Raw genomic sequence first — 27219 nt, 5'->3', positions numbered from 1 at the left:
ATTGTGCGCATGTTGGATAAGTGACTGTAACACAGCTGCTTTATAAAAGTAATTTTCTTTCCCCATTTCTAAAGGATCGTAAGAATACGATCTTCAACAAAATTACTTCCACGAGAGGGATTTAAGTCAACAACTAGTGTTTCCATTATCCCTAGGTAAGGTATACTGTAATAAAAATCTTTGCTGTTGTTTTAATTATTAGTATAATTAAATATATCATTATAAAAGGTTATTTTGGATTGTTAGCTTAAAACATATTCAGGACTAAGCCTACATCTCCCAAGTTGAGAAATCTGGCGAGATTTTATTGGAATTGTAGTTAAAAATATCGTTAAGGCCTAACAACGCATTCCAGTCTTTACAAGTAGAAACGTAAGAAGGTCGTATTCGATTAGTCGTACTAGGTGATTTAGTTTTGGTGTAAATACGTAGCTTGTTCTGATTAGAAATTAATTAACAACTACAAAGAATTATAAACATATATACAGACATTTCCTTTTCTGAAAATTAAACTCGTATGTTAAACTAAAACTACTTTGTAGATGAATTGTAATATTCCAGATAATCGTGAATGAAAAAAGGTTTGGGATTTAGAAAGACTTGAAAAGAAACAATCTCGCCTTATTACATATGTTAAATATAACACTATATGAAGTGTTAGTCACACTTTTTAAAGAGCGGTGTAGCGTGTGTCCGAAGGTACTTATTACTTGTATCAATGGCTCAATCTTTTGTCACTTATGCTCTTTCCTCTTTAATAGATACAGTTTCTTGTGCACGCCCCTATTTTATAAATAAGCGAGTTAAGTGACGAGGTATAATACATGGACACACATTAAAATGCTATACGTGTTGTAGTAATTACTCATTATTTCCATTAATTTGTTTTGTTTTGGAATTTCGCACAAAGTTACTTGAGGGCTATCTGTGCTAGCCGTCCCTAATTTAGCAGTGTAAGACTAGAAGGAAGGCAGCTAGTCATCACCACCCACCGCCAACTCTTGGGCTACTCTTTTACCAACGAAAAGTGGGATTGACCGTCACATTATAACGCCCCCACGGCTGGGAGGGCGAGCATGTTTGGTGTGATTACGAGCGCACGCCTTAACGCGCTAGGCCATGCCAGGCCTATTTCCATTAATAAAATATATATTAAAGTACTTGATTTTGTACTATTGACTCAACCTTAGTCGCCTATGCCCCCCTCAAGAGATAAATTTTACCCCAACACTTTAGGGAATGCCGACTAATATATTTGATTAAAGGTGAATTCTTAACCATTCTACAGCGCAATACCGTCGCAGTAGACTTATGACTGGATACAAATGTCAAAGCCACTTCTGAAAAAGGAAACCTGGAGTACACCAAATTCAAAGATGATTATTTACAAACACTAAAAACTATTTTAATTTTAGGGTTTTTTTCTCGAATGTACCCAAGAGGTATTTACACATAATTATCCTTTATTTTGAATTGATTGACTTGGGGGGGGGGGAGTAGTAGGCGATTCAATAACACACATTGCAAACTCGTAGGCTTTCTTGTTTGGTCAGAAAGTGGGTTTTCACCATCAATTTTAAAGCATACCCAGGACCACGAAGTGCACGTACCAAATATTCATGGCAATGGAACGTAAACAGTTAGCCCTCCGTTTCACAATCTTAGTATGCTAATCCCAAGATCACGTTCAAACCCAAGTATAAATTATTTATGAGAGAAGATCAATAACTCCGTACTGGGAGTTAAAACCAAACGGGGTGATCCAACGACTCCCATTAACAAAGTGGTGTTATAAAGAAATTACACTGGGTTGTATGCAAGAATGCTAACAAAGGTCTTGATGAAAGAGACAAATGTGGGAAGCTGTACAAATAAAACTATGCACGTGAGACTTGGAACCCTCTTGCAGTACTGACATAGGTTCGAGTATAACTGAATAACTGCGAAAAATAATGGATGATTCGCTTCCAATCATGAAGTTAAATTTTTCCAACGTGGCGCTGAGGATATAAAGAAGATTCTTTGTTGGACTTCATAGATTCTCTTTTGATTGAAAAGTTTAAACTTTACAAAGTATAGAGCAAATAAACTGAAATATCAGCATTATATGATGAGAACAGTATATGGCTACATCAGGATGAAAATTCCGACAAGTCACAAGATCGAGCTCAGAGTAGCATTTCTGTGGACTATTACGAATGGCACGTGTTAATGATTTAAGTTTCCAGCGTTATCTGGAAAGGAACGAGTATTTACATGTGGAATGTGACACACGAAACTAATATTCAACACTCACATTCCGCCACATAGTCCTCTAGTGTGACTTCAATGATCTTTTATGCCTTTGATCCCCTTATCGTTGGTCTTATAGGTAGGTAGGTAGGTGTGTGTGTGTGTGTGTGTGTGTGTTACAGCAAAACCACATTGGGCTATCTGCTATGTCCACTAAGGGGAATCGAATCCGTGATTGTAATGTTGTAAGTCTGTAAGCCAGTTTTGCTCATCCCATTTCCGAAGTCTGATGTCCATTTCAGCTTTATGGTTTTGTTCTCTCTCTCTCTCTTTCTTATCACTCATTTATGTCATGTTGATGTACCGAAGTGAGTGTTAACTCCAAACTGTCACATTTAGTATTCAGCACCAACCAGAACTTTGATTTCTACACATTTCTTGAGGCATTTTTGTCCAGGTAGCCAAATGTATATGTACCACACTATTGCTGGGAATAGAATAATTGATTGAGCTTTTAAAAGGCATTATATTGATGCAACACTGTAATTAAGTATGACAGCCAGTCACAAAGTAAATTATTAACACATGACTATCTGGGTTCTATTCATTCACAGACAATACGTGGAGAGCAGTCCTGCAATACTTGTATTTAGTACTTAATTTGTTTTCGTATTTCTTCCAGTACAGTATAATAATTCTGGTTAAAATTTAATAAATTATACACAACATACAAAGATTTCCAAACAATCAGATGATACTCTCGTACTAAGCATACTTTATTTTATGAAAAAAAAAGAAACACCAGTGTATCCAAAGTTTGCATAGTTGTATTTTTTTTAATAGTAAAAAATAGATTAACAAAATGACTAAGTTAAAACAAGTTTAGTGACCTACCTTCCTCCAAGTGTGTTGGGAAGAAAACTCCGTTGTTGACCTATGTATAGAAAGTACACAACGATATACAAATCAAAGACTTCATATGAAAACTGTTCAGAAAAATATTTTGTTCTGTGAATTGGTTTGTTTTGAATTTCGCACAAAGCTACACGAGGGCTATCTGCGCTAGTTGTCCCTAAATTAGCAGTGTAAAACTACAGGGAAGGCAGCTAGTCATCACCACCCACCGCCAACTCTTGGGCTATTCTTTTACCGACGAATAGTGGGACTGACTGTAATATTGTAACGCCCCTTCGGCTGAAATGGTGAGTATTTTTGGTGTGACGGGGATTCTAACCCGCGAGAAAAATATTTGAAGCTTCGAGTAAACTTGTTATTTTTGCTTATCGAGGCCAATGTCGCGATGACTTGTCATAAGGTATTGTAAAAAAAAAATACAAATGTTTAACTGGCAGCAGAAATGTAATAACAATAAAAGAAACGTTCAGCACAGCTACATATATTGTGAAAAAGTGTAAGTATTCTAATCTGGACATTCCAGGGTTGGCACATATGGGATTGTGTGTACTGTTTTCGAACTATGCATTTTTTGTTTTTTTTATTGGAAGACTAATGGCGTCCCCTGAAAAGTTTACCAAACAAGGATATTCGTCACAGACAGCAGCAGGGACGTGAAGTGGGCCACACCCTTTTTCCATACGTGCTCGGGAACTGTATAGGCACACTGGTTAAAAAAATAAATCATAAACCACATGGCTCACTAAACCAAGACTAGCAGTTATGTGAAGAAAAAGACCAGCTTTGCAACTACACCTCCAAATGTATGTGAACCAAACCGAGAAACGCGATTCTGATTGGTATTTAGCTAACTATCTCCAGAGTTCCTGCTGCGTTTTTTACACACGATTCATTCCTAAACAGTTTCAGGGTTTATTCTGTTATAATTCCAATAGGGTGAGATGTTGTGTCCAGTAACGTGGAGCTTTACTATTTTACTGTTTGATATTGTTAATTCTTGTCTTTGTGTCCTTGAGGAACTATATATTTTTTTAATGTGTTTGTTTACTTTTTTACACCGCATAGCTCAGCGAGGAGCCGAAACTTGTATCATGAATGAGAGGTTTATCCCTATGGCAGGTATACCACACGTGGCGTGCTTTTGTGTCTAAAAACAATATAGTTGTTGTTGTTTGTTGTTTTGAATTAAGCACAAAGCTACACAAAGGGCTATCTGTGCTCTGCCCACAACGGGTATCGAAACCCGTATTTTAGCGTTGCAAGTCCGCAGACATACCGCTGAGCCACTGAGGGGCCACAATATAGTTATTTATTCCGTCAGTGGGAAATAATTAATTTCGATGTATCAACCAATAGCAATTGGTCCACTTTTTGTGACACAATTTTTTAAAGAAACTTTTATTACGTTTCAGGTTATTTATTGTTGTTCGGTTCATACTTCAGTTCATTTACCTTGTTTAAAATGTTAACATTACCCACAATTCCTTGATAATCTTTCCATCTAGTGAATTGTTGCGTATTATGGACGCAAATGATTTTACATCTACAGCTTTATGACAGTATTTTGATTTAGTTTGTCTTTTAAATTGATATATCCAGGACATTTCGCTCTTTATTGTCTGGAGTTCATATTACAAAAATGACCACGTTTTACACTCAAAACAGTCATATTACAACAGCAAAAGCTCACAAACCAATGTCAGTATTACAGTTCTGTTCTATCAGGAACAGTAAAATGTTATGTGGGAAGTTACACCATGAAACACGAGCATGCCCTCAGATAAATGAAGTTACGTCGTTATTCAAACATTCATCAAGACGATTATTGTTACAATTTAGAAATGTCTTACTGTAGTAATAAACAAGTATACACCACAATGTTTTAAGTTTTTTTACAACAATATTTCACACCAAAGAATATTTGATCTGAATAGAATGGTATAAATAGTGATTAAAAAAACGTTGTTTTTTTTTCTAGTTAAGCACAGAGCTACATACTGGGCTATCTGTGCTCTGCCCGCCACTGGTATCAAAACCAGATTTCTATCAGTTTGAATTCCGCAGACATATCACTATGCTACTGTGAGGAGGTGGGGGAATGGATGCATTGTGGAGACTAAATGAAGACGATACAAAATAACAAGACAATGAAGACCATATATTATTGGCAGTTTGGTGCAAAGAAACAGCCCCTCCTATCCATACCCCAAAAAAGGAAAACATGTATTCTAGGTAATTGTTGTAACTAGAAGGGTTGTAAATTAAGCCAAATCCAGGTGGATTTTTGGATATGATAAAAGTTCTCATCTACCTCTTGTTTTCAGATTTTTAGAAAATCCCCGATGATGGAGCACGTGCATTCTGGAAGGTTCGAGTCGTCTAAATGAAACGGTTTTCGTCTTAGTTTATTGACTACTTGGTCCCTCATGAACCTAGCACCCGATGTACTTGTTGTAAGGGAAAATAGCTACTATGTTAAACTTTTTATAAAACAAGTTTGTACTGGTCAGCATCAAGACAATGTTGACTGATTATATTTTGAATACGCCTTTAAAATCTAAATGTTATAGACAACTTTATTTAAGTGAAATGTGACTTGTAAAAAGCTATTCAGGCAGGTTCGTTCTAGGTTTGTGGAGAGTAAAAAAAAAAAAACAACACTAACTGAGAATTAATCTAAGAATGGTCAAAACAAGTTGGTTCCAAAATATTCTGGAATATTCGAAACAAATATTTTATCGAAGATACAAGTTCAAAAATGATTTTAGTTAAATTAACGAAATGTTAATACGCATGTCAGACACCTCATATCAAGGCAGATTGATAAAGCTATTAATTTAAAGTTATTTACTTAAGCTAAATACAATAAATAAAAAGATTAATACCGTTGATAATTTATTTCAATTTAAACGAAACTGATATTTCTGTCATGGTGATCTCGTGATCTTGCTAAAATAATGGAACATCGTGAAAATCCCAACATCGTGTTATGTTATTGCAGAACAGCTTTTCCTTAATGAACTAAAAACGAACAAAACTTGATACTAGATATTCATATCTTATGTTGACAATATATACAACTACTACTGACTAACCTGAGTTTCCATGATCTCCAAGCGCGTGTGGTCCCCGAGGTTCACGATTTTCTCTATTCTTGTTTAACGCGCTTGTCCTAATCAAGGTCTCCAACAGATGTCGCACAAGTCGAGCAAGTGATTCATATATAACTTCTGGGATCCAGATATAGTCACACAATTACGGGCGGGTAATTTAAATCCTTATAAACAAGAGGTGTTGCTAAGTAACTGACCCTCCCAGATACAACAAAGGAGCTAAATTTCTATGAAGCAGTATCAACGCTGGGTTACAACAAAGATATAAGAATATTAAATGACGGACATAACAGATAACATGAACCCATAACCACCAAATCAAGAAACAAACAAAACGCCAAGAAAAACATCCTTGTTACCTACACCCACACTTCAAGAGACTACCAACACAACTGAACAATAAACCAAACACATATTCACACAGGCAGTTAAACCTCAAACTCACGACACAACAAAGCACAACTGTTCAAACAGAACTACATTAAAACCAGAAGTTTTAAATAACGGAAGCAGCCAAACTATATTCTACGACTTTCTATCAGTACAGAAACCCTCAAGACCAAGATGTCAGTGTTACACTAATCATTAACACTTAACACAAATACATGGTAAACAAAAGTCTAGTAAGACAAATATCCAGATAACATGAACTGGATATAGTCCTGGAAGGGAAAGTAAGAAACACAAACCACCAATTATCCAAACTAGCTGACTTAAAACCAACTTCGGAACATCAACCAGGAGGAAAAGTTTGTTTGTTTGATTTCGCGCAAAGCTACTCGAGGGCTATCTGCGCTAGCCGTCTCTAATTTAGCAGTGTAAGACTAGTGAAGGCAGCTAGTCATCACCACCCACCTCCAACTCTTGGGCTACTCTTTTACCAACGAATAGTGGGATTGACCGTAACATTATAACGCCCCCACGGCTGAAAGGGCAAGCATGTTTTGGTGTGACCGGGATTCGAACCCGCGACCCTCGGATTACGAGTCGAACGCCTTAACACGCTTGGCCATGCCGGGGCCAGGAGGGAAGGAGAGACCTACTAAAAACCTGCCCCCTTCAAGTCGACAAAAGACCTAAATCCTAGTGATTTATTAAATTATCGCTAGGTTACCCCAAAATTGATAGTTGCAGAGAAAGATTTCGTGAATATTAAAGGTATGGCGATACTATCGTATTGTGAAATCATGACAATAATGTGTTGATACACCTTCCGATACTGTACGATATAAGTATCTTCAAGATGTCTTTTGTACAGAAAACGTCAGATTTACTGTTGACGTATTTTTACTAACAATTAATTATTCAATATATAAAAATGAATATTGAGTACTGTATGTTGTTAGTTTATTTTATCAAAAATATCACATGTAAAGTAATATAACAAATTAACAACAAAGTAGTTACAGATATTTGTTTTACTGTTCTTACCACCTGTCATTTAATTGAACAAACCTGAGAATTTGAGAAAACTGTAAACTATGGAGTACTTAAATAAGACAATGTTAGTAATATAGATGATAAATTACAGACAAGACTGTTGAACTTTGTAATAAACCATTGGTAAAACTTGTGTATCTAGATACGTCTCGTATCGACTATTGTGCTGAGATACGCACCCTTAACAAATATGATAAAACCAAAGAAAAACACCCATAGACACAAACACAACCAAAACAAGTACTAAGGAAGAAAGTACAAGCATAGCCACCAGATGGCTATGACAGCGGCACACAAATCACACATAAGCTCAGTTACAGAATACGACTGCGCAGACCAATATATCAACAAACCACAGCCAGTACAAAATGACGTAAACGAAAGTTTACAGAGTTCCATGCTCAGGAAACTGTCTTTCTACACAACCATAAGACAGACTCGTGAATAATTCGCTTTAATATTAGAAGAAAAATATAAATAAAAATGAACGGACAAGAAAATCTTATAGTTACTTAAAACATGATAAGCTAACCCTTAAAGTATTCCAGTCTTCCAAACACCATAAATAATAAATTTACAGAACAATGTTCGACTAACTAAATCATAGACAAACGTAGCTTTATTGTAAAACTGTTTTAGATGTAAAAATTACTATTATGTGTGTGTTTGTTTGTAATTTCGCGCAAAGCTACATAAGGGCTATCTACTCTAGTCGTCCCTAATTTAGCGGTGTAAGACTAGAGGGAAGGCAGCTAGTAATCATTACCTACCGCCAACTCTTGGGCTACTCTTTTATGGACAAATAGTGGGATAGACTGTCACATTATAACGCTTCCCTCCCCCACGGCTAACAGGACGACCATGTTTGGTGTAAGGGAGATTCGAACCCACGATCCTCAGATTACGAGTCGAGTCCCTTAACCACCTGGCCATGCCGGGACTGCTTGTGTGTGTGTGCGTGTGCGCGCCCGCAAAAGTGCTAAAGAGAACTGTATTATAAACAAATGACTGAAAGTCCAGTTATAAGTTAGCGAAACTCAGTGTAATTATACATGTTACTATAACCCCATGAAATGGACGAATATAGGTAATAAATCAAGGGTCGTAGGTTCGAATCCCCGTCCCACCCAACATCTTGCCTTTTTAGCCGCAGGGGCGTTATAATTTTACGGTCAACCCCGCTATCCGTTGGTAATAGCAGCCCAAGAGTTGGCGGTGGGTGATGGTGTCTATCTACGTCTCTAATCTCTCACTGCTAAATCATGAACGGCTATCACAGGTGGTCCTCACGTAGCTCTGCGCGAAATTACTAAAACCATGTAAATCAACAGAGCTAGTGACTAAGCCATTATTAATACAGTTTTATAATTGGTATGTATTTTCTTTGTCGTGCCTCACATTATAACAGACACTGGAAAACGAACATGACCTGAAGAACGTAACATTAAAAGTTGCGGACATTTAATCAACAGCGAGTTTGTTCCTTTGAAGCTAAGCACAAAGCAACAGAATCTGTACTCTGCCCACCACGGGTATCGAAACCAGAATTCTAGAATTGTAAGTCAGCAGACCATGAGTAAAGTAACGGGGATATTTTTTAGAAATCAGTATCAGTAGAACAACAGGAAAGTCTTACAGGAAGGAACAGGACCCCATTGAATCTGACCCTACTTCCTGCTTCGAACACTGGCACACGTGGGGTGTGCTTAGATTCTATTTGGTAGTGTCCCGAAATTCCAATTAGTGTCTTAAAAAAAAAAAAAAGAAGAAAGAAATCGATATCACACTGAAATTCCTGCTTGTGTAGACCCGATCTCCGAATGTTTTAAGCACCCAGTGACTCCGCCGTCTTAAATATATCCAAAAGAATTATCTGTACTGAAAGAAGAGACGAAACTTGCAATGACCTCTCACAGCTCACCCGACATCGTGACCTGAGACGAGGTTGCAGAAGAATGATATGTTATATTTAACTTTTCAGGACGTTAGTGGATATATATACAGTAATATATTTGTTGAGTACATTTGTCTGTGTTACTGGTTTATGGTCGTGGTTCTACAACAGCTGAGGGCGTGAAATTTAACTATCTACAAAAATAAAGTATTCAACGGTTTCCACCAATTCCATGGCCAGATCTGTAGAAGATAGGTTCCACGCTATCAGGTGGAGGAAAGAAGAGATCTAATCTGCATGTGAACTCCCAAGATACCTTCTTACTTAATGTGAAATATGAATTTAATTAACTGTGGCACACTATTTAAGTTTCTTTTATCGAGGGAAACTTTATCTTTAAAACAAAATATCCAGATCAAAGAATGAAGTGCAAAACAGCATTAATTAAGTTATTAATTAACATTTCATATTTTATAGTAAAGGCATCTTTCGGAACGTTTCGATTTACAAAATGAAGTACAGCAAATGAATCAGCCCGAGTAAAGTATTTGGTTCTTTGAAATTTCTAGCGTCAACACAGTCAAGCCAAACCCAGACAGTAGAGACAATGATAGTGAGGTAGGATATACAAAGACCGTGGGTAATAAAGTTAATCCTAGTAAGAGAGACCCCCCCTCTCTCCCAGTGGCATGTCTGCGGACTAACAACGCTAGGATCCGAGTTTCGATACCCGTGGTGGGCAGAGCGCAGATAGCCCATTGTGTAGCTTTGGGTGTAATTACAAACAACAACCCAGTAATATGTGCGGGTACTCTATCAATTCAAGCTGCTGTTGTTCGTAAATCTTGAATTAGTTAGGATTAATCCGTATCCAATGTGTATAGGAATACAGTTGTACCCTGTGAAACGGAATTGAAATAATAAGTCTTCTTATAATGAGTACTAAAATTGACTACCTAGGGTGATAGGTCAAAATGTTTCTCCTTCTGGTCATTTTAGTTGTTAATAATTGTTACACGCTATCCATGTACGTAACTAACATTTGAAACGGTTTAAAACGACATGGTTAATATACGCTATGAAATAAAGAACATGTGAACTTCCCCTTCCCAGCGGTTCTAATAATATACATTCTATCCACCCTTCACCCCGACGAACTGGTTTGTAACATGCGTGCTTAGTTCTACAGACGATCTTAAATAATCGCGCATACCACCTACCGTGTTTCTCCGATAATAAGACCTACCCATAAAATAAGACCTAGTGTGATTTTTGGGGATAGTTTTAATATAAGCCCTACCCTTAAAATAAGCCCTAATTAAGAGTGGCAGGAAGAGGAAAGAAATTAAAAAAAAATTAATTTATTAATTAGTTTAATAGTTAATTAGTTTGTTTAAGTATTAATCAGTTAGTTTAATAATAGTTTATTTTAAATGGTTAGTTTAATAGTTTTACTTTATAACTTCATTTTTTTAATATATCAAAATAAGACATTCCCCGAAAATAAGCCCTAGTGTCATATTTTGGAGTGAAAATTAATATAAGCCCTGTCTTATTTTCGGAGAAACACGGTAAAGCGCATGTGTGAAACAGTACAACAAACTTAGTCAAGGGTGTATGACATTCATTATTTGAATAAATGTGTAATTAAATCAGAAACTGTGTGAGTGAAATTACGTGTAACGTACTTTTGTAATTAGTAGAAGAACCTCCAACAGTATTGATTAGACTTACTAATATTACTGTTTTCAGATTTAACTGAAGTTTTGTACCTAGAAAAACACTGTTTGTAGTTAGACGCAAAGCTATACAATAAACAATCTGTGACGTGTCCATCACGTGCTTGGAGACCTGGTTTTATTTTTATATATAGAAGTCCACAGAAATGCCGCTCAGACACGTCCGTGAGAGTAAATAACATAATAATGTTAAAATATATTTTGTGTAAGTCGTGTAAATAAATAGTTTATATTATAAAGAAAATAATACATTTATTTGCTACGAATTCTTCAGTACTTAAGTGATTAGAAAATTTTTAATTTTGTCTTAGTGTCTTTACAAAGTTAAAAATACGTTTTAGATTTTTATCTAACACATTTGTATGAACTGAATCGTTAATTACTTATATACTAAATGTAATATATACAGTTGTGGGCTATGTTTTGAACGTTTTAATTCGGTTTTTAGGTAAAAGGCACGTGACATTAAGAACAAGTGAGCTTGTGGGAGTAAACCTAGAAAGTTTTAAATACATATATAAGTCCGACACTTACTCATGTCAGTCATGACATCTGGGAAGGCCCAGTCATGGCCAGGCGGTTCAGGCGCTCGCCTCGCAATCTGAGGGTCGCGAGTTCGAATCTCCGTCATAACAGACATGCTCGCCCTTTCATTTGTGGGTGTGTTATAACGTGACGGTCAATCCCACTAATCGTTGGTAAAAAAGTAGCCCGAGAGTTGGCGGTGAGTGGCGACGACTAGCTGCCTTCCCTCTAGTCTTACACTGCTAGATTAGGGACGATTGCCGCAGATATCTGTCGTGTAGCTTTACGAGGAATTCAAACCAAACTCTCTCTATGTATATATAAATTCAAACCAAACTCTATATATATAAATTCGTTTCCCCAGTTTGGCTCCTAATTATCGTATTCCAGTTTTGTTTTTTATCTGTCGGTTTATTCCAGTTTTACTCCACGTTATGCTACTTTATTGTATCTATTTTCTACACTGTCTTTGTCTCATTCTTCTCCCATTTTCCCTTTATTTTTATTTTTTTCTATCTGTCGCTTCTTCTCAAATTTGCTTTGATTTTACGTTCTTTTAGCTTTATTCTTCCACACACGAGTCTCTCACGTGGTATTGTTTGTCTTTCACGTGGTATTGTTTGTCTCTCAGGTGGTACTGTTTGTCTCAGGTGGTATTGTTTGTCTCTCAGGTGGTATTGTTTGTTTCTCACGTGGTATTGTTTGTTTCTCACGTGGTACTGTTTGTCTCTCAGGTGGTACTGTTTGTTTCTCATGTGATATTGTTTGTACTTCAGGTGTTATTGTTTGTTTCTCATGTGGCACTGTTTGTCTCTCACGTGGTATTGTTTCTATTTATATGATATTTTAATCTTCTTGTTTGTTCTCTCTATTCGTCGTCTTCTCCTAATTTTGCGTCATCGTAATTTCTCCAGTATTTGTTTGGTAATAGGTAATTTTTATTTCTGTTTATGAGATCCGTTCCCCAGCCGTGGGGGCGTTATAATGTTACGGTCAATCCTACTATTCGTTGGTAAAAGAGTAGCCCAAGAGTTGGCGGTGGGTGGCGATGACTAGCTGCCTTCCCTCTAGTCTTACACTGCTAAATTAGGGACGGCTAGCGCAGATAGCTTTGTGCGAAATTCAAAACAAACAAACAAACCGTTTCCCAGTATGTTTCTCATTTTAACATCTTCAATTCGTACGTGATTATAAAGGTATTTGATCCTCTGTTGTCAAACAAAAAGCTACACAATTAACAGCTGTGGGCGTTATGCCCTCCATGGGAACTGAAACCTGTTGTTTAGTATTACCTAGAAGTCTCGAAACTGTTACATTTGTTTTTCTATTTTGTTTCAGACATCCTAGTTCTTAACTGTCACGTTGTACCGAATGTTGCGTAAAATGGAGACATTTGTTTTTCTATTTTGTTTCAGACATCCTAGTTTCTCGTAACTGTCACGTTGTACCGAATGTTGCGTAAAATGGAGACATTTGTTTTTCTATTTTGTTTCAGACATCCTAGTTTCTCGTAACTGTCGCGTTGTACCGAATGTTGCGTAAAATGGAGACATTTGTTTTTCTATTTTGTTTCAGACATCCTAGTTTCTCGTAACTGTCACGTTGTACCGAATGTTGCGTAAAATGGAGACATTTGTTTTTCTATTTTGTTTCAGACATCCTAGTTTCTCGTAACTGTCACGTTGTACCGAATGTTGCGTAAAATGGAGACATTTGTTTTTCTGTATGCCTCTAAAAGAGTATTCTAAGTAACTCTAACGTTAGACTGATCCGTGCTGTGTTATTGGAGTGAATTATACCACAATCTACCACAGAAACTATCAGGATTTGCTCGTTCTACTAACGAGTCTCCTAATGTGGCACACAGTGTAGCAAAAGCTGGAAAGGTAAAATAGATTGATATAGAAGATGGATATTAAAAGGAAATGGGAACTGGAAACAGAAACATTCTTTGATAACATCAGATCCCAGAAAGAGATTATTTGATAACCTCAATCCAAGAAAGATGTTCTCTGATAACCTTAGATTCCCATGACCGCAGAGGAAAATAATTTTTAAGAAGGTCAAAAAGTAAGGGTGTCAAAATTTGATTGCATGTATTACATACAATAAACTGTGTACATTACAAGTGCTTCCGATGCAATGAGGTGTTTCGTGAAATTACATATTTTTCAACTTTGTAAAGACCATCCAGATGGAGCTGGAATCAATATTACTGTGTGAGGTTTAAAACTTACAAAGAATGCCGCTCGGTGCAGCATTAGTGTCAGGCAGAAGACTGAAATAAATTAGTCGTTAAATAACAAATAAAGAAACACAACATTACCCAAAGACAACAAAAATAATTAAATGAAATGCGTCTCGATTTCTCCATCCGTTAGGTTTCCTTTTCAGTTTTACGAATCCTAATGTTTTACTCTACAAGCGGAAGTTATAAAAAACAAACTTTACGCTTGCTTTTACATAAGACGTACGAGACGATCAACATTGCCATCTAAAGCCAAGAAGACCACCCAAATACTGCTCAGTGACTGTCATATTAGACTAGAGAAAGGAGAAAAATAAGTCGAGCCACGTCAGAAACAGGAAACGTGAAATGTCCACAAAAAATGTAGCTACAGACACAACTAGGTCTAAGATGTTCCAAATTTGTTTTAAGTTAAACACATAACGACACTGAAGGGCTATCACTGCTCTGCCCACAACAGGTATCGAAACACGGTTTCCAGCGTTGTAAGTCCACTGACTCGTCACTGTGGGCGCTTAAGAAATTAAAAAATATAGCTTATAAAATTATATGACAATTCCAAATAGAGAAGGAGGATGTGGCTTATTATTCGTCCAATCTATATAAATAATAACCGAATTATTTAATTTTTTTTATTCGTGAAATTGTAATATAATATACTATATGCTTTATTCGAAATGCCAAAATACGACACTAAAGGCAGGAGTTTGATTCTCTGCTGTGAACAGAGTGTACACAGCCCATTATGTGGATTGGCGCTCACCCACGCAAGCCCGGCATGGTCAGGTGGTTAAGGCACTCTAATCTTAGGGACGCGGGTTCGAATCCCTGTCCCTGTAGGAGTTCTGTAATGAGACTGTCAATTGGTAAAAAAAATCGCTTAAAACTTGGCTATGGGTGGTGGTGACTAACTGCCTTTTTTCTAGTCTTACCCTGAAGAATTAGGGACGGCTAGCTTTGTGCGAAATTCAAGCCACTCTCATGAAACAAGCAAACAGAATTTTTATAAGTTCTGATACGTAGCATCCTAAAGCGATTCAAGTAACGTTTCACATACTAAGATCTTATTTATCTGGTTTCAAGGGCCAAGGAACCAATCTACTGTTTCATGGAAAAGTTGAATTGTTTACTACCTAACCTTCAGTATGAGGGACAATTTGCGGCTGTCACGTGAAACAGGAACATTTCCGCATTCCAGTGTTCATATTTCTAATTGGTCAGCTCGGAGGGAGTGTGTATAATGAACAAAATTCTGGCTCTGTTACATCATATTTAAGAAAACAGTTCGTTCCCTTTAGTCTATCACTGGTCAATACCACGCACCGCCAACTCTTGGGCTACCTTTTTAACCAAAAAATAATGGGATTGACTGTAACGACTTAACCCATGCATGGCTGGAAAGGCAAACATGTTCCGTGTGACGGGAATTAGAACCCGCGACATACGGTTTGAAAGTCCAGCGCCCTACTCATCAGGCCAGCTGTTCTTTTTTAGCCAACTGGTCATACTTGTTTTAGTCCAACTTCGTTTCACTCTCAAGTCAAATGTATTTTAGTTTTTCTTTTTGTTTTAATGGAGTTACTTTTGTAACTTCGTTGTGTTTTATTTTGAGCTCAACACTGTATCTTAGTTCATTCATCTCGTGTGTGAAAATTGCTACAGTACACTTCTACATATTAGACACATGAAACTCTTATTTCTGTCGAGATCGTTTAACTGTTAAATTGCAAGATAGTTCACATTGCAAACACAAGATGGCGCTACAGACATCACTCATAAATAAAATGTTTCGATTCTTTTTGTTTGTTTCTTTTGGTGTAAATGTATAAAATAGGCTATTTTCACTCCGTCCATCACGGGAAATCGAACACCACACTTGAGTGTTGTAAATGTGTTAATTTACCGCTTAACAACTGGAAATCAAAGTTTTGTCCACAATGAAACCGAACTGAGTAGGTCAGAAGTTGTTGTCGTTTGTATGCAATTTGGTTACTTGTTTATAAAACACTTTTTGATAAGATAAATAATTCAAAGACGACCTATAGACGTACAAGTTGAACGATCGTCATGTGATTAGTTTTTCTTCTCAAAATTATGTCTAAATAAACGTTTTCTAAAAATTAATTATGATGTATTGTTTGTTTTTTGGAATTTCGCACAAAGCTACTCGAGGGTTATCTGCGCTAGCCGTCCCTAATTTAGCAGTGTAAGACTAGAGGGAAGGCAGCTAGTCATCACCATCCACCGTCAACTCTTGGGATACTGTTTTACCAACGAATAGTGGGATTGACCGTCACATTATAACGCACCCACGGCTGAAAGGGCGAGCATGTTTGGCGCGACGCGGATGCGAACCCGCGACCCTCAGATTACGAGTCGCACGCCTTAACGCGCTTGGCCATGCCGTGCATGATGTAGTAATAATATATCTATAGAGAATGACTATCCTGCTTATAGTATTTGACGAAAATATTTTTATGTTTATTTTGGTTTTCTGCTTGATTAACAATTGGACTTCTGTATATTTTCAAGTTCTGTTTGAATCTTGTTTTTGATAAATCCTTATATACTTCAATTTGAGCATTTCCGGTATTGAAATGCGCTGCGGGTAAACCATGCGAGTTATTATAAAGTTGTCTCTGATGGTTCTGATAGGCTAAAATTTGTTGATGTCGCTTCAGTGTTTTCTCTTGACAACCACGGAAACGTAATGAGATATTTCAACCAATGATTATGGTTTCTGTTCGTATACACGATTCGGTTTTATTAGTTATCACGATGTCTACCAACCTACCCTCAAATCTAATTATGTGCCCAAAGTTTTGTGGCTGCAAGTTATGTGTCGATTTACCACAACGCCTGAAATATTGAGATTACAGACGGACAGAGAGGCGACTTTTTGTCTTTGTGTGGAATTAACAAAATTAATTACTTTTTAAATAATGACAAAATTCTTAATAAAAAAAGACAATTAAACAGTACTAATCGTCCGAAAGCTTTTCCTGTCATCTATTTAGCTGGTTTGTTTGTTTGAATTTTGCGAAAAGCTACTCGAGGGGTATCTGCACTCGGCGTTCCTAATTTAGCAGTGTAAGACTAGAGGGAAGGCAACTCTTGGGTTACTCTTTTACCAACGAATAGTGGGATTGGCCGTCACATTATAACACCCCCACGGCCGAAAGGGCGAGCATGTTTAGTGTGATGGAGATTCGAACCTGCGACCTCTCAGTTTACGAGTCGACTGGCTTAACCACCTGGCTATGCTGGGCCCTATTTACTTTAAGATATTCGATGGAAATATTTCAAATTAAAGCACTTGAAGGAACACTTTCGAATTTCGTTACTGGAACTGTGTTTACAAGGAGAAAGGAAAGTATTATAATTAATATTTAATGATTTGGTCATAAATCTAAACGATATTCGAAAATCCTTTTTGACGAGTCACATATTTTTGATTTTAATTAATTATCCAATAAAACCACTATTTTTCCAGCCACGTAAATTAATTTTTTATGTGAAAAGTTTCATAAGCTGATTTAAAATATAACTCCCTTTAAATCAAATGAAGTAAATGATAAAAGGTGCTCATACTTGTATCAAACGATAAATGGCCTATACAAAACAAAAATGTTTAAAGGTTTAAATTCAGAGTTTTTATAAGACAACAGATGGCGCTACTATCCAATTTTATAATACTGTATTTTATCACGAAAACAAATACTGACTATTCTAATGATGTTACGAAGTAAATAATTTTAGCAGTGATATGGCAATTATAGTATCACTTATTTCTCTCCCTGCAAGCACCAGAATTATTTGAACAGTGCACAGTAGTCCAATAATTCAGCTTTTAGTGTCCGACTACATAAGTGAAAAATCAAAAACGGTCACAGTTCTTCATGCTTTATAAATAAGATACTTCTGATACAAAATTCAGGTACCTATTTTCATAATATGCTCACACAACCAGCTTCCGTAATTAAAATATAAAGGCTGTTGGTGTTTTCAACGTGAATGCCACCTCATGAATGTATGACGTAAGTAATTAGGTGAGAGACCTATAGCGTTCAGGTATAAACTCTAACTTCGTACCATTGATCAGAAGGAAACACAATTATCCAGTAACACACACCGCCATAAGGGCTTTTATTTAAAATTAATAACGGGTTTGACTGTTAATCTTATAACGCACCCACAGCTGAAAGCTCACAGCTTGTTCAAGGTCACTACACTTCGGACTTGAAATTTCTAACTAATAAAGCCACATTCAACCACCACGGATAGAACTGAATGGAAATATAATTACGATTTTTGTGATGAAGTAAAGCATACCATGTACTTTTAGCTATGAAACTGCTATAAAGTGTATATATATATATATATGTTGGATGACGTCACGTTATGTTCTGTGAGATAAATATTTAATTGTGTGTATTTCTGTAAAACGTCATATTTGATTCCAGTTCTTAGTACGAGCTAAATACGAAGTATTACGTCGATAAAGATTGTTCTTGTAGTCAAAACGGCGTTAAATGAACACGCCAAGAAGAAGATAACAACATAATAATTTCATTTATGTTTGTTTAGAAACCTCTTTTGTTCATCATAAACGAAAATGAAATCAGGCCAAGGCCAGAACGTGCACTACCAGCAGCGTGACATCATTCTAGTTCTTGTTTTATTGGAAGTCCAGACAACACAGGCCACATGTGACTTCAATTTCTTATGAGTCCTCCTGCATGTGGTTTTCGGATAGATGGCGTTTTTAATTTCATAGCAAAGTAAGTATTGGCATACCAATTCGGTGTAAAACGTCGTTCAGCTCAAGGTCCAAAAAATGAGCAGTCCTTTGTTAGAATTTCCAGTGTTACCTTATAATTCTTACGTGGTTTTGTTGGCAGATGTCGCTATTGAATTTTAGGCGTAGTTGTTCGTGTATGTGTGTTTACCTATAGCAAAGCCACATCGAGCTATTTACTGAATCTACCGAGGGGAATCGAACGCCTTATTTTAGCGTTGTAAATCCGTAGACTTACCGCTATATCAGTGAGGGACCAGGTGCAGTTTTAAAACATTGAACAACAAAAAGGTGTCATGGTTCTGTTAAAACAACCGCATAGCCAACATTCTACTGAAAGAAGGCAAAGTAGCTACTGAAAAAACAACTTATTATCTTATTTTGCTGCAGACTGATTTTATTACAATTATTAAACACTGCCGTCTTCGTGTTTCAATACTCGATGATACAAGTAATGTGTTAATTTATATTTACATACCACCATTTTAATTAACTTTGCTTGTTTCATTGTTATATGTATAACACATAGAATCCTCCGTAAGAAAACTTACTTATATAGAAGATAGACGACTGTAGTTAGGTTAGGTTTCGAGAACTGATACTAACCGTTGCCATAACTGACGATCATTAAATCTACGTCAATACTGGAAGCCAACACACCTAGTGATTGTGTGTTTTGTAAAAATATATACTCTGGTGGTTTTTTATTGATACTTTTAGTTTATTTTATTTTTTACTGTTACATTTTTGTCCCAGAGGTCACTTTGCATTTTTTAGCTTAACACACATGTACTTAGTACTAGCTTAAATCTTCTACACTGGACGAATCTTTTGAGGTATTATTGGTTTTATGGTCGAAAATGTCGCTAACATTGAAGGTACCCAAGTGATGAAACAATACATCCCAATATTTGTAAATAAGAACGCGAGAGAAATATATCTAATTAGCAATACTCATTATAATGCTGGTTTTTAAATTCGCTCTAAATAAGTAGCTTGCTGTGAATGGAAGCTAATATTAATTACCTAAACCTATTTATAAATTAGTTAAATTTGTCTGCATTAGCCTAATTAACATTATCTTCAGTGAACCTAGCAAAGAAGTCAACCAAACCAGAATTCCTCCTTGAACGGCCCCCCTGTGGCTCAGCGGTATGTCTGCGGAATTACAACGCTAAAAACGGGGTTTCGATACCCGTAGTTGGCACAGCACAGATAGCCCATTGTGTAGCTTTGTGCTTAATTCAAAACAATAAAAACAACAACTGTCTTGAACGTATTCATATAATGAACACAAATAACTTCTACCACGAAGACCCAGGATCGAATCTCACCTTGCCGTAATATACAGCTCTTCTCAAAACTTTATTGAAGACGGCAGCTGATTGGTAGCCAGACTGTAAGATATAAACCAATCAGTTATTAGTATTTACAAATGAAAACGTAGAGGAAAGTTAACAATATAGATACGAACATTCAGAACATATACTAGTAAAATAAATAAATGTAAGATGTATTAGTTTCTAAAACTGCTTGACTAAAAATAATATTTCCTTCTGCAACTTGTTTTCTTTCTCATTAAAAAATACAATTGGCAATTTTATATGTGTAAGTATTCTAAAGTACTGATAAAAAATGATGTGCCTGAAGATAATTTAAAATATTAAAAAATTACATTATGCTTCAAGAACACTCATGGCAGATGGCGCTTTGTAAAAAAAAACAAAAAAAAACGTTTGTTCAGCTCAAAGTTACATAACGGGATATTTGTACCATGCTTACGACGAGTATCGAAACCTGGTTTTTAGAGTTATAAGCCACTGAGAAGCAAAACAAAAAGAAATAATTAAACTAAGTGGAAATGTTTAATACGTAATGTAATACAAAGTTAAAAATAAACTTTTTGTGACGCATGTGATTTACCTGGTAAATTACACGGGTCTGCTTGTTTAAACTTCGTAAAAGTTATTTAGGTTTTGATAACAGATTTTTCATAATTTTGATAAGTAGTTCTACCTCGTAAGTATTTTTAAAGAAATTAGGATGGGAAAAAACTTGTTTAGATCAGATTATTATTTTGTTTACCAAAATGAACATTTGTTATTATTATGAGTATTAAAAGCAATACAAACAAACCGAAGAAAGGGGAAAATTTGTTTGTTTGTTTTTTGAATTTCGCGCACAGCTACTCGAGGGCTATCTATAACTTAGCAGTGTAAGACTAGAAGGAAGGCAGCAGGTCATAACCATCCACCGCCAACTTTTGGGCTACTCTTTGTGTGTTTTCTTATAGCAAAGCCACGTCGGGCTATCTGCTGAGCCCACCGAGGGGAATCGAACCCCTGATTTTGCGTTGAAAATCCGAAGACATACCGCTGTACTAGCGGGGGGCGGGCTACTCTTTTACCAACGAATAGGGGGATTGACCGTCACATTATAACGCCCCCACGGCTGAAAATGTGAGCATGTTTGGTGCGACAGGGATGCGAACCCGCGACCCTCAGATTACGAATCGCACGTCGAAAGGGGAAGAACGTTGATGTTATAGGAATATTCATTCTCATTTCTGTGTGAAATTTACGTCTTTTAGTCTCAAAACTGCGTGTTATGTTTTTCCTTTGTGTATAGCGCTATGACGTAACGTGTAAGTGATGGAGGAAAATAGACGTCATTTTCAGCAGAAAATTACCACAATACGTGAACATTTCAAGATAAGAAAACCACTGCAGGTCTGTGATAATCAATTATTTTTAACATGTATATTACTGAGCGTCACAATAGTCGGTTACCATAGTAACACTGAAGAAATAACAATGATTTTGTTGTTTCACTGTAGACGTTTCGAGCTAATTGCTCTAAGCGTTGACGACATGTGGAAGTGATGTGGATGGAGAGTGATCAGCGGCACAGTCTTATACCTCTAGAAACCGGGTTTCGATACCCGTGAAGGGCAGATAGCCCTATGTGTAGCTTTATGTTATTTGTTATTTTGAATTTTCACACAAAGCTACTCAAGGGCTATCTGCGCCAGCCGTCCCTAATTTCGCAGTGTAATACTCGAGGGAAAGTAGCTAATCATCACCACCCATCGCCAACTCTTGGGCTACTCTTTTACCAACGAATAGTGGGATTGACCGTCACATTATAACGCCCCACGGCTGAAAGGGGTGAGCGTGTTAGGTGCGACCGGGATTCGAACCCGCGACCCTCGGATTACGAGTCGAACGCCTTAACCCACCTTCAGACTTCAAACAACATCAGTTTGGAAGTTGTCTAAAGGTGTGTTTGTTCAACTATCCCGTAGCAACCAACTTTATCAATGTGTTACTGATCACCATGGCGTTTCCTTTGTGTATTCACGAAAAGTGTAAATAATTAATGTATATTTGAAACATTTGCGTGATCAAAATTTCGCCACTAATGTAAGGACAGCATGAATAACAGCTGTATATGTTTAATAAATAATAATTAACGTTTCGTTTTCAGCTGACGTAACAACACTAATGCGGAAGGCTTTCCAAACGTCGTCCTCTGCAACAGGCAGTTGCCGTTCATTCTACAAAGTTTCAACCCTAAGTTTAATGTAGACAATCTCTTTGTAACTTTTGTTTTAAAGCAACCTCATACATCATTGGATAAATAGGAGCCCGAAAAATGCCGAGAAGTGTACGTCATTCTTACGTGATAACGTTTCTTGTATATTTTTCCTGGAAAGAAAGTTCCTGAAATCTCCACCCTCTGCTCAAGATTTGATCACTCTGGTTCAGTCCTCTACCAGCCTTAACAGAACTATAACCCAAGTTAAGAAAAAAAACAAAAAAAACTTGTTCTTACCGACAGATTTTCTACCCAGAGCCGTCAACAACAACTGTATGTTGAACATCATTACTGGTACGTTCACTAAAAATCAGGAGTTTTTTACACATAGAAAACTTTCCACGCCAAACGCTTATCTTCAGACAATTATGACCACCAGCAATAAATGTTGCAATGCAAAAAAAAGCGTGCAAAATAGTCCTAGTAATTTAGGTACATGTTGAGGAGCTTACGTCATGGGCCTTACACAAATAGGTCAACACTGCACAAATATGATCCCATGGCCTTTGTAAGATCGTGGTTGAAGACTGCACCATGTGTTCCAGAACAATAGTGGTGAGGATGCTCGGTTTGTCATCTGAGAGTCACGGGTTCGAATCCCCGTCACACCGTACATACTCGCTCTTTCAGCCGTGGAGCGTTACAATGTGACGGTCAATCCCACATTTTTTTTTCCTTTGTGAAAACTAAACCAAAATGTAAACGTAATCCAAATGAAGTTCGAAAAAACCTGAACGCTTTCCTCCCCCATCTGTTCTGTAATAATAGTAATCTAGATACTGATTTCCACTTTGGGAGAAACAACTGTCCTATGTTAAGATCGTGGGATGGTATCCTTCCTATGTTACTTCTTAAATGCTAGAAACGCCATCTATATAAACGAATCATTACAGCTGTAAAAATATTATCGGTAAAAAAACTTCTATCACTTGACTCGCAGTTACCCAGATGGAAGAACTGATATGTAAGTAAATAACACACTAGAGAAACCTGTTTGTGTTGATGTAGTTAACATATGAACACGGTTATTTCTAAGAGGGAATTATTGATACGCAGAACTTAGAATAGCATGAACGCAACATACGGGTTCACAAACGTACCCTGTGCGCACTTTATGGTATCTCTTCACGCACTTTGAATGTATAAAAAAAAAAACTATCCTGCACACTTTAATTGTAAATAAGCCTGCCTTGTGAACTTTATTTGGATTTTTATATATATATATACAACCACAACGTTTATAGTTTTCATGTATACAGGCATACCCTGCGCACAATTTAAAAACGTATAAATGTACCCTGCGCACAACTTACCAGTCAATAACCATCCCCTGCACACACTTTACATGTTTATAAGCATGTTTTATCACACGTTACGTGTATGTTATAGTGAGTACCACGTGCTCCGTGCTGACATCTCACGACACACAGAAAGAGCATGTGAAGAGAAACCACACCTGAATGACCTATAACCTGTGCTCTTTTCAACAAGATAAAAGATATAGAAATAAATCATAACGTAGAAGTAAATCGCTTGTGGATTGTCCCGGATGCCGGGAAAAAGGTTACCCATAGATTCCACCGACATGGCCACTGAGGATCTAAGCAACAACATAAAATGATTATAAGTTACTCTAATCTCTATGGAAACAAGCACTCTATGTCTGTATCTAAAAACGCTCACAGAAGCTATAACATGGCACGTCCTACAATGACCCATATGACGTCAACACATGCTGCGATCAGAGTTTCGATCTCACACCATCAGATGTCCTAGTACACACATGATCAGTAGTAGTCTTAACACATATATGATCAATAGTTCTAGTATACACATGATAGACGGTCCTAATACCCAAATGGTTGATGATCAGAATTCACACATGGGTGATGATTCTGATACACACATGATAGACGGTCCTAATACCCAAATGGTTGATGATCAGAATTCACACATGGGTGATGATTCTGATATACACATGATAGATGGTCCTAATACCCAAATGATTGATGATCAGAATACACACATGGGTGATGATTCTGATATACACATGATAGATGGTCCTAATACCCAAATGGTTGATGATCAGAAAACACACATGGGTGATGATTCTGATACACACATGATAGACGGTCCTAATACCCAAATGGTTGATGATCAGAATTCACACATGGGTGATGATTCTGATATACACATGATAGATGGTCCTAATACCCAAATGGTTGATGATCATAATACACACATGGGTGATGATTCTGATATACACATGATAGATGGTCCTAATACCCAAATGGTTGATGATCATAATACACACATGGGTGATGATTCTGATATACACATGATAGATGGTCCTAATACCCAAATGATTGATAATTCTGATACACACATGATTGATTATCTTAATGCACACAATATCAACAGTCTCAATACACACATGATTGATAATTCTGATATACACATGATTGATGATCCTAATACACACATGATCAATAGTCCTGAGAAACATATAATCAACAGAAGTTGCATATTTTATGTGTCAAAATTAGAACCCAAAGACTATAGAGCTCTAACAAATAGAACGTGAGAACTATAGTAATCTATATGTGAAGTGTGGTCATCTACTTAGATCACATGCAGCAAAATTCACACGACTTGGAGCACCTCAACTGGCTAAAATTTAGGTTTATAACTTCTTGCCCTAATATATGATTTGTGAATAGGTTATTTGCGAAGATTTATAGTAATAATTATTTATTTAATCTAATTCACGCTGTAGTTCACGAAACTTGACGATATATGTAGCTCCTATAAAGATAATTACTATATCTGTCGTGTCCCAGCCGGCTTGAAGAATTTTGGTAATTGGGAAAAGAATTCGTCGGCAAGAGGCGTGACGGATATAATGTGTTTTACATGTTAAAACATATGCTTTGCTTTCGCATGCAAGGTCTCAGAACTGCATGATTCGTATTTATGTACAGGAGGACAAGAGTATGATAGTAGGGAAGAATATGAACTGGTGAATTCTAATCAATAAAAACAAAACATGGAAAGTGGAAGCTAAAAATTAAAGACAAGGTTTTAAAAACTATTAGAAGAATAAGGCTATTAAACCTAGTTTCGTTTTGTTTTTTTCTATTTTGCGCAAAGCTACACGAGGGCTATCTGCGCTAGCCGTCCATAATTTAGCATTGTAAGACTAGAGGTAAGGCAGCTAGTCATCACCATCCACCGCCAACTCTTGGACTACTCTTTTACCGACGAATAATAGGATTGACCGTCACATTAATGACGCCCCCCCCGGCTGAAAGAAAGGGCGAGCATGTTTAGTGTGACGGGGATTCGAAACCGCGACCCTCGGATTACGAGTCGAGTGCCTTAAACACCTGGCCATGCAAGACCACGTTTAAACTTAATAAGATGGATTAAGAAAGGCTTAGGAAAATAACATTTAGTAAATAATTCTTTATGACGGTATTAATAACCTAGTTACATCCATATAACCATATTTACCTTATTTTATATCAAAATAAAAAACTTAATACCTACATCTAATTCACTAAGTTCTCTCCAATTGTAATTTGAATATTTTGTATCAAAAGATTATTTTATTTTCAAGCGAGACATGAAAGAGTAATAATCCAGTCTTACCCACCCAAAGAAAACTTTAAAAATTATATAAGAGATAAATTATAATCGTTACATAATACAGAGTAGGATAAGTTATTTAGTTCGCAGATGTCTTTACCGGTGGTCTGATGAACAGTGTTACGTAGAGAAACATCTGGATATTAAATGTAACAGTTCCATACATCATCTTATAGAATCTAAGATTCAAGAACGTGTCCTTGAAGAAGGTTTGTCCTCAAGAACGTGTCCTTCAAGAAGGTTTGTCCTCAAGAACGTGTCCTTCAAGGTTTGTCCTCAGAATCTTCTTAGAGTTACAAGGACCATTAAAATGTAATTGGTTTGTTTTCTATGTACAAAAAGTTTGCGTTTTATATATGTTCAGAAGAAAGTCATTTATTAGAGGTAGTATTACGGCAGGCCTAAACTATTCATTTCTCTGACTACACGCCAACAACAACAAAATAAAGTGTTTTAAGGTATAAATTTCTTGAATTACAAACATGGGCCATTTCTAAACTATTAACTATTGTATTAACTTCCTTTTCTTCAATAACGATACATAACAATTTGACACTAAACTGCCCATGGTGGCTCAAAGTTAAGCCTTCAATATTATAATTATAATCTATGGTGGGCTCAACTTTGGGCTTAACAACAACAAGCAAACAGACAGTGAACAATGAATCTGTTGTCGAGTAATTCTGCAATCTGTGAAATATTATTATTATTATTTTCTCTATACACCAGATTTGGATGACAAGGAATCCACATTCGATGGTAAATGAGCAGCCCAAGAGTTGGCGGTGGGTGGTGGTGACTAGCTGCCTTCCCTCTAGTCTTACACTGCTAAATTAGGGACAGCTAGCACAGATAGCCCTTCGAGTAGCTTTGTGCGAAATTCAAAAACAAACAAAGATCAAATGTTTAAGTTAACTTTTATCTGATAAGCAGAGAAGTCAACTTCAAAGTGGTAGCTATGACTTTTTTTTTTTTTAAGAGGTAGGTGAAAACCGGACTGGAACAATTGGTTGTGTCAGTGAGGCCAGTCGCTGTAGGCAGGTAAAATAAAGGTATAAGAACGTAAGTTT

General features: G+C 36.7%; 2 protein-coding genes across 8 annotated transcripts in view; one reads left to right on the top strand and one right to left on the bottom strand.

Annotated features, from left to right (window-relative positions):
- LOC143237366 (neuronal-specific septin-3-like) overlaps positions 1-22756 on the bottom strand; it is a 71687-nt gene extending 48931 nt beyond the window's left edge. The window contains exons 1-3 of one of the 6 annotated variants that reach the window (XM_076476543.1): positions 22739-22756; positions 20239-20301; positions 3127-3166 (exon numbers count right to left, since the gene is read on the bottom strand). Coding sequence is in view for 2 of the 6 variants with exons in the window: in XM_076476531.1 (XP_076332646.1) it covers positions 3127-3166; positions 6243-6254 (52 nt within the window). In the remaining 4 variants the exon portion in view is untranslated. Of the gene's footprint in view, positions 1-3126; positions 3167-6032; positions 6167-6242; positions 6528-20238; positions 20302-22738 lie in introns of those variants that run through there. The other 5 variants (XM_076476531.1, XM_076476534.1, XM_076476538.1 and 2 more) reach the window with 5 other exon arrangements.
- Positions 79-26536, top strand: LOC143237367 (uncharacterized). 2 transcript variants are annotated; one of them, XR_013020038.1, is made up of 3 exons: positions 79-155; positions 5126-5379; positions 5472-7594. XR_013020038.1 is itself a non-coding variant. In XM_076476545.1 (3 exons), the coding sequence occupies exon 3, from the start codon at positions 24234-24236 to the stop codon at positions 25083-25085; it is 852 nt and encodes a 283-aa protein (XP_076332660.1). In that variant the 5' UTR covers positions 85-155; positions 18694-18887; positions 22391-24233; the 3' UTR covers positions 25086-26536. The 2 variants fall into 2 exon arrangements, 1 of the variants encoding a protein (XP_076332660.1); XM_076476545.1 differs by lacking the exons at positions 5126-5379; positions 5472-7594 and adding exons at positions 18694-18887; positions 22391-26536 and having other exon boundaries at positions 85-155.
- Positions 26537-27219: the final 683 nt, after the last annotated feature.

Source organism: Tachypleus tridentatus, chromosome 13, assembly GCF_004210375.1.
Source record: "Tachypleus tridentatus isolate NWPU-2018 chromosome 13, ASM421037v1, whole genome shotgun sequence".
NCBI classification, from domain to species: Eukaryota; Metazoa; Arthropoda; class Merostomata; order Xiphosura; family Limulidae; genus Tachypleus; species Tachypleus tridentatus.
The sequence above is the reverse complement of the archived record's forward strand: the minus strand, read 5'-3'. Positions and strand labels throughout refer to the sequence as shown.

What these genes read in the sequence shown, in the direction of transcription:
- LOC143237367 (XM_076476545.1), top strand. Translation starts at nt 24,234, where the DNA reads ATGCTGCGATCAGAGTTTCGATCTCACACCATCAGATGTCCTAGTACA.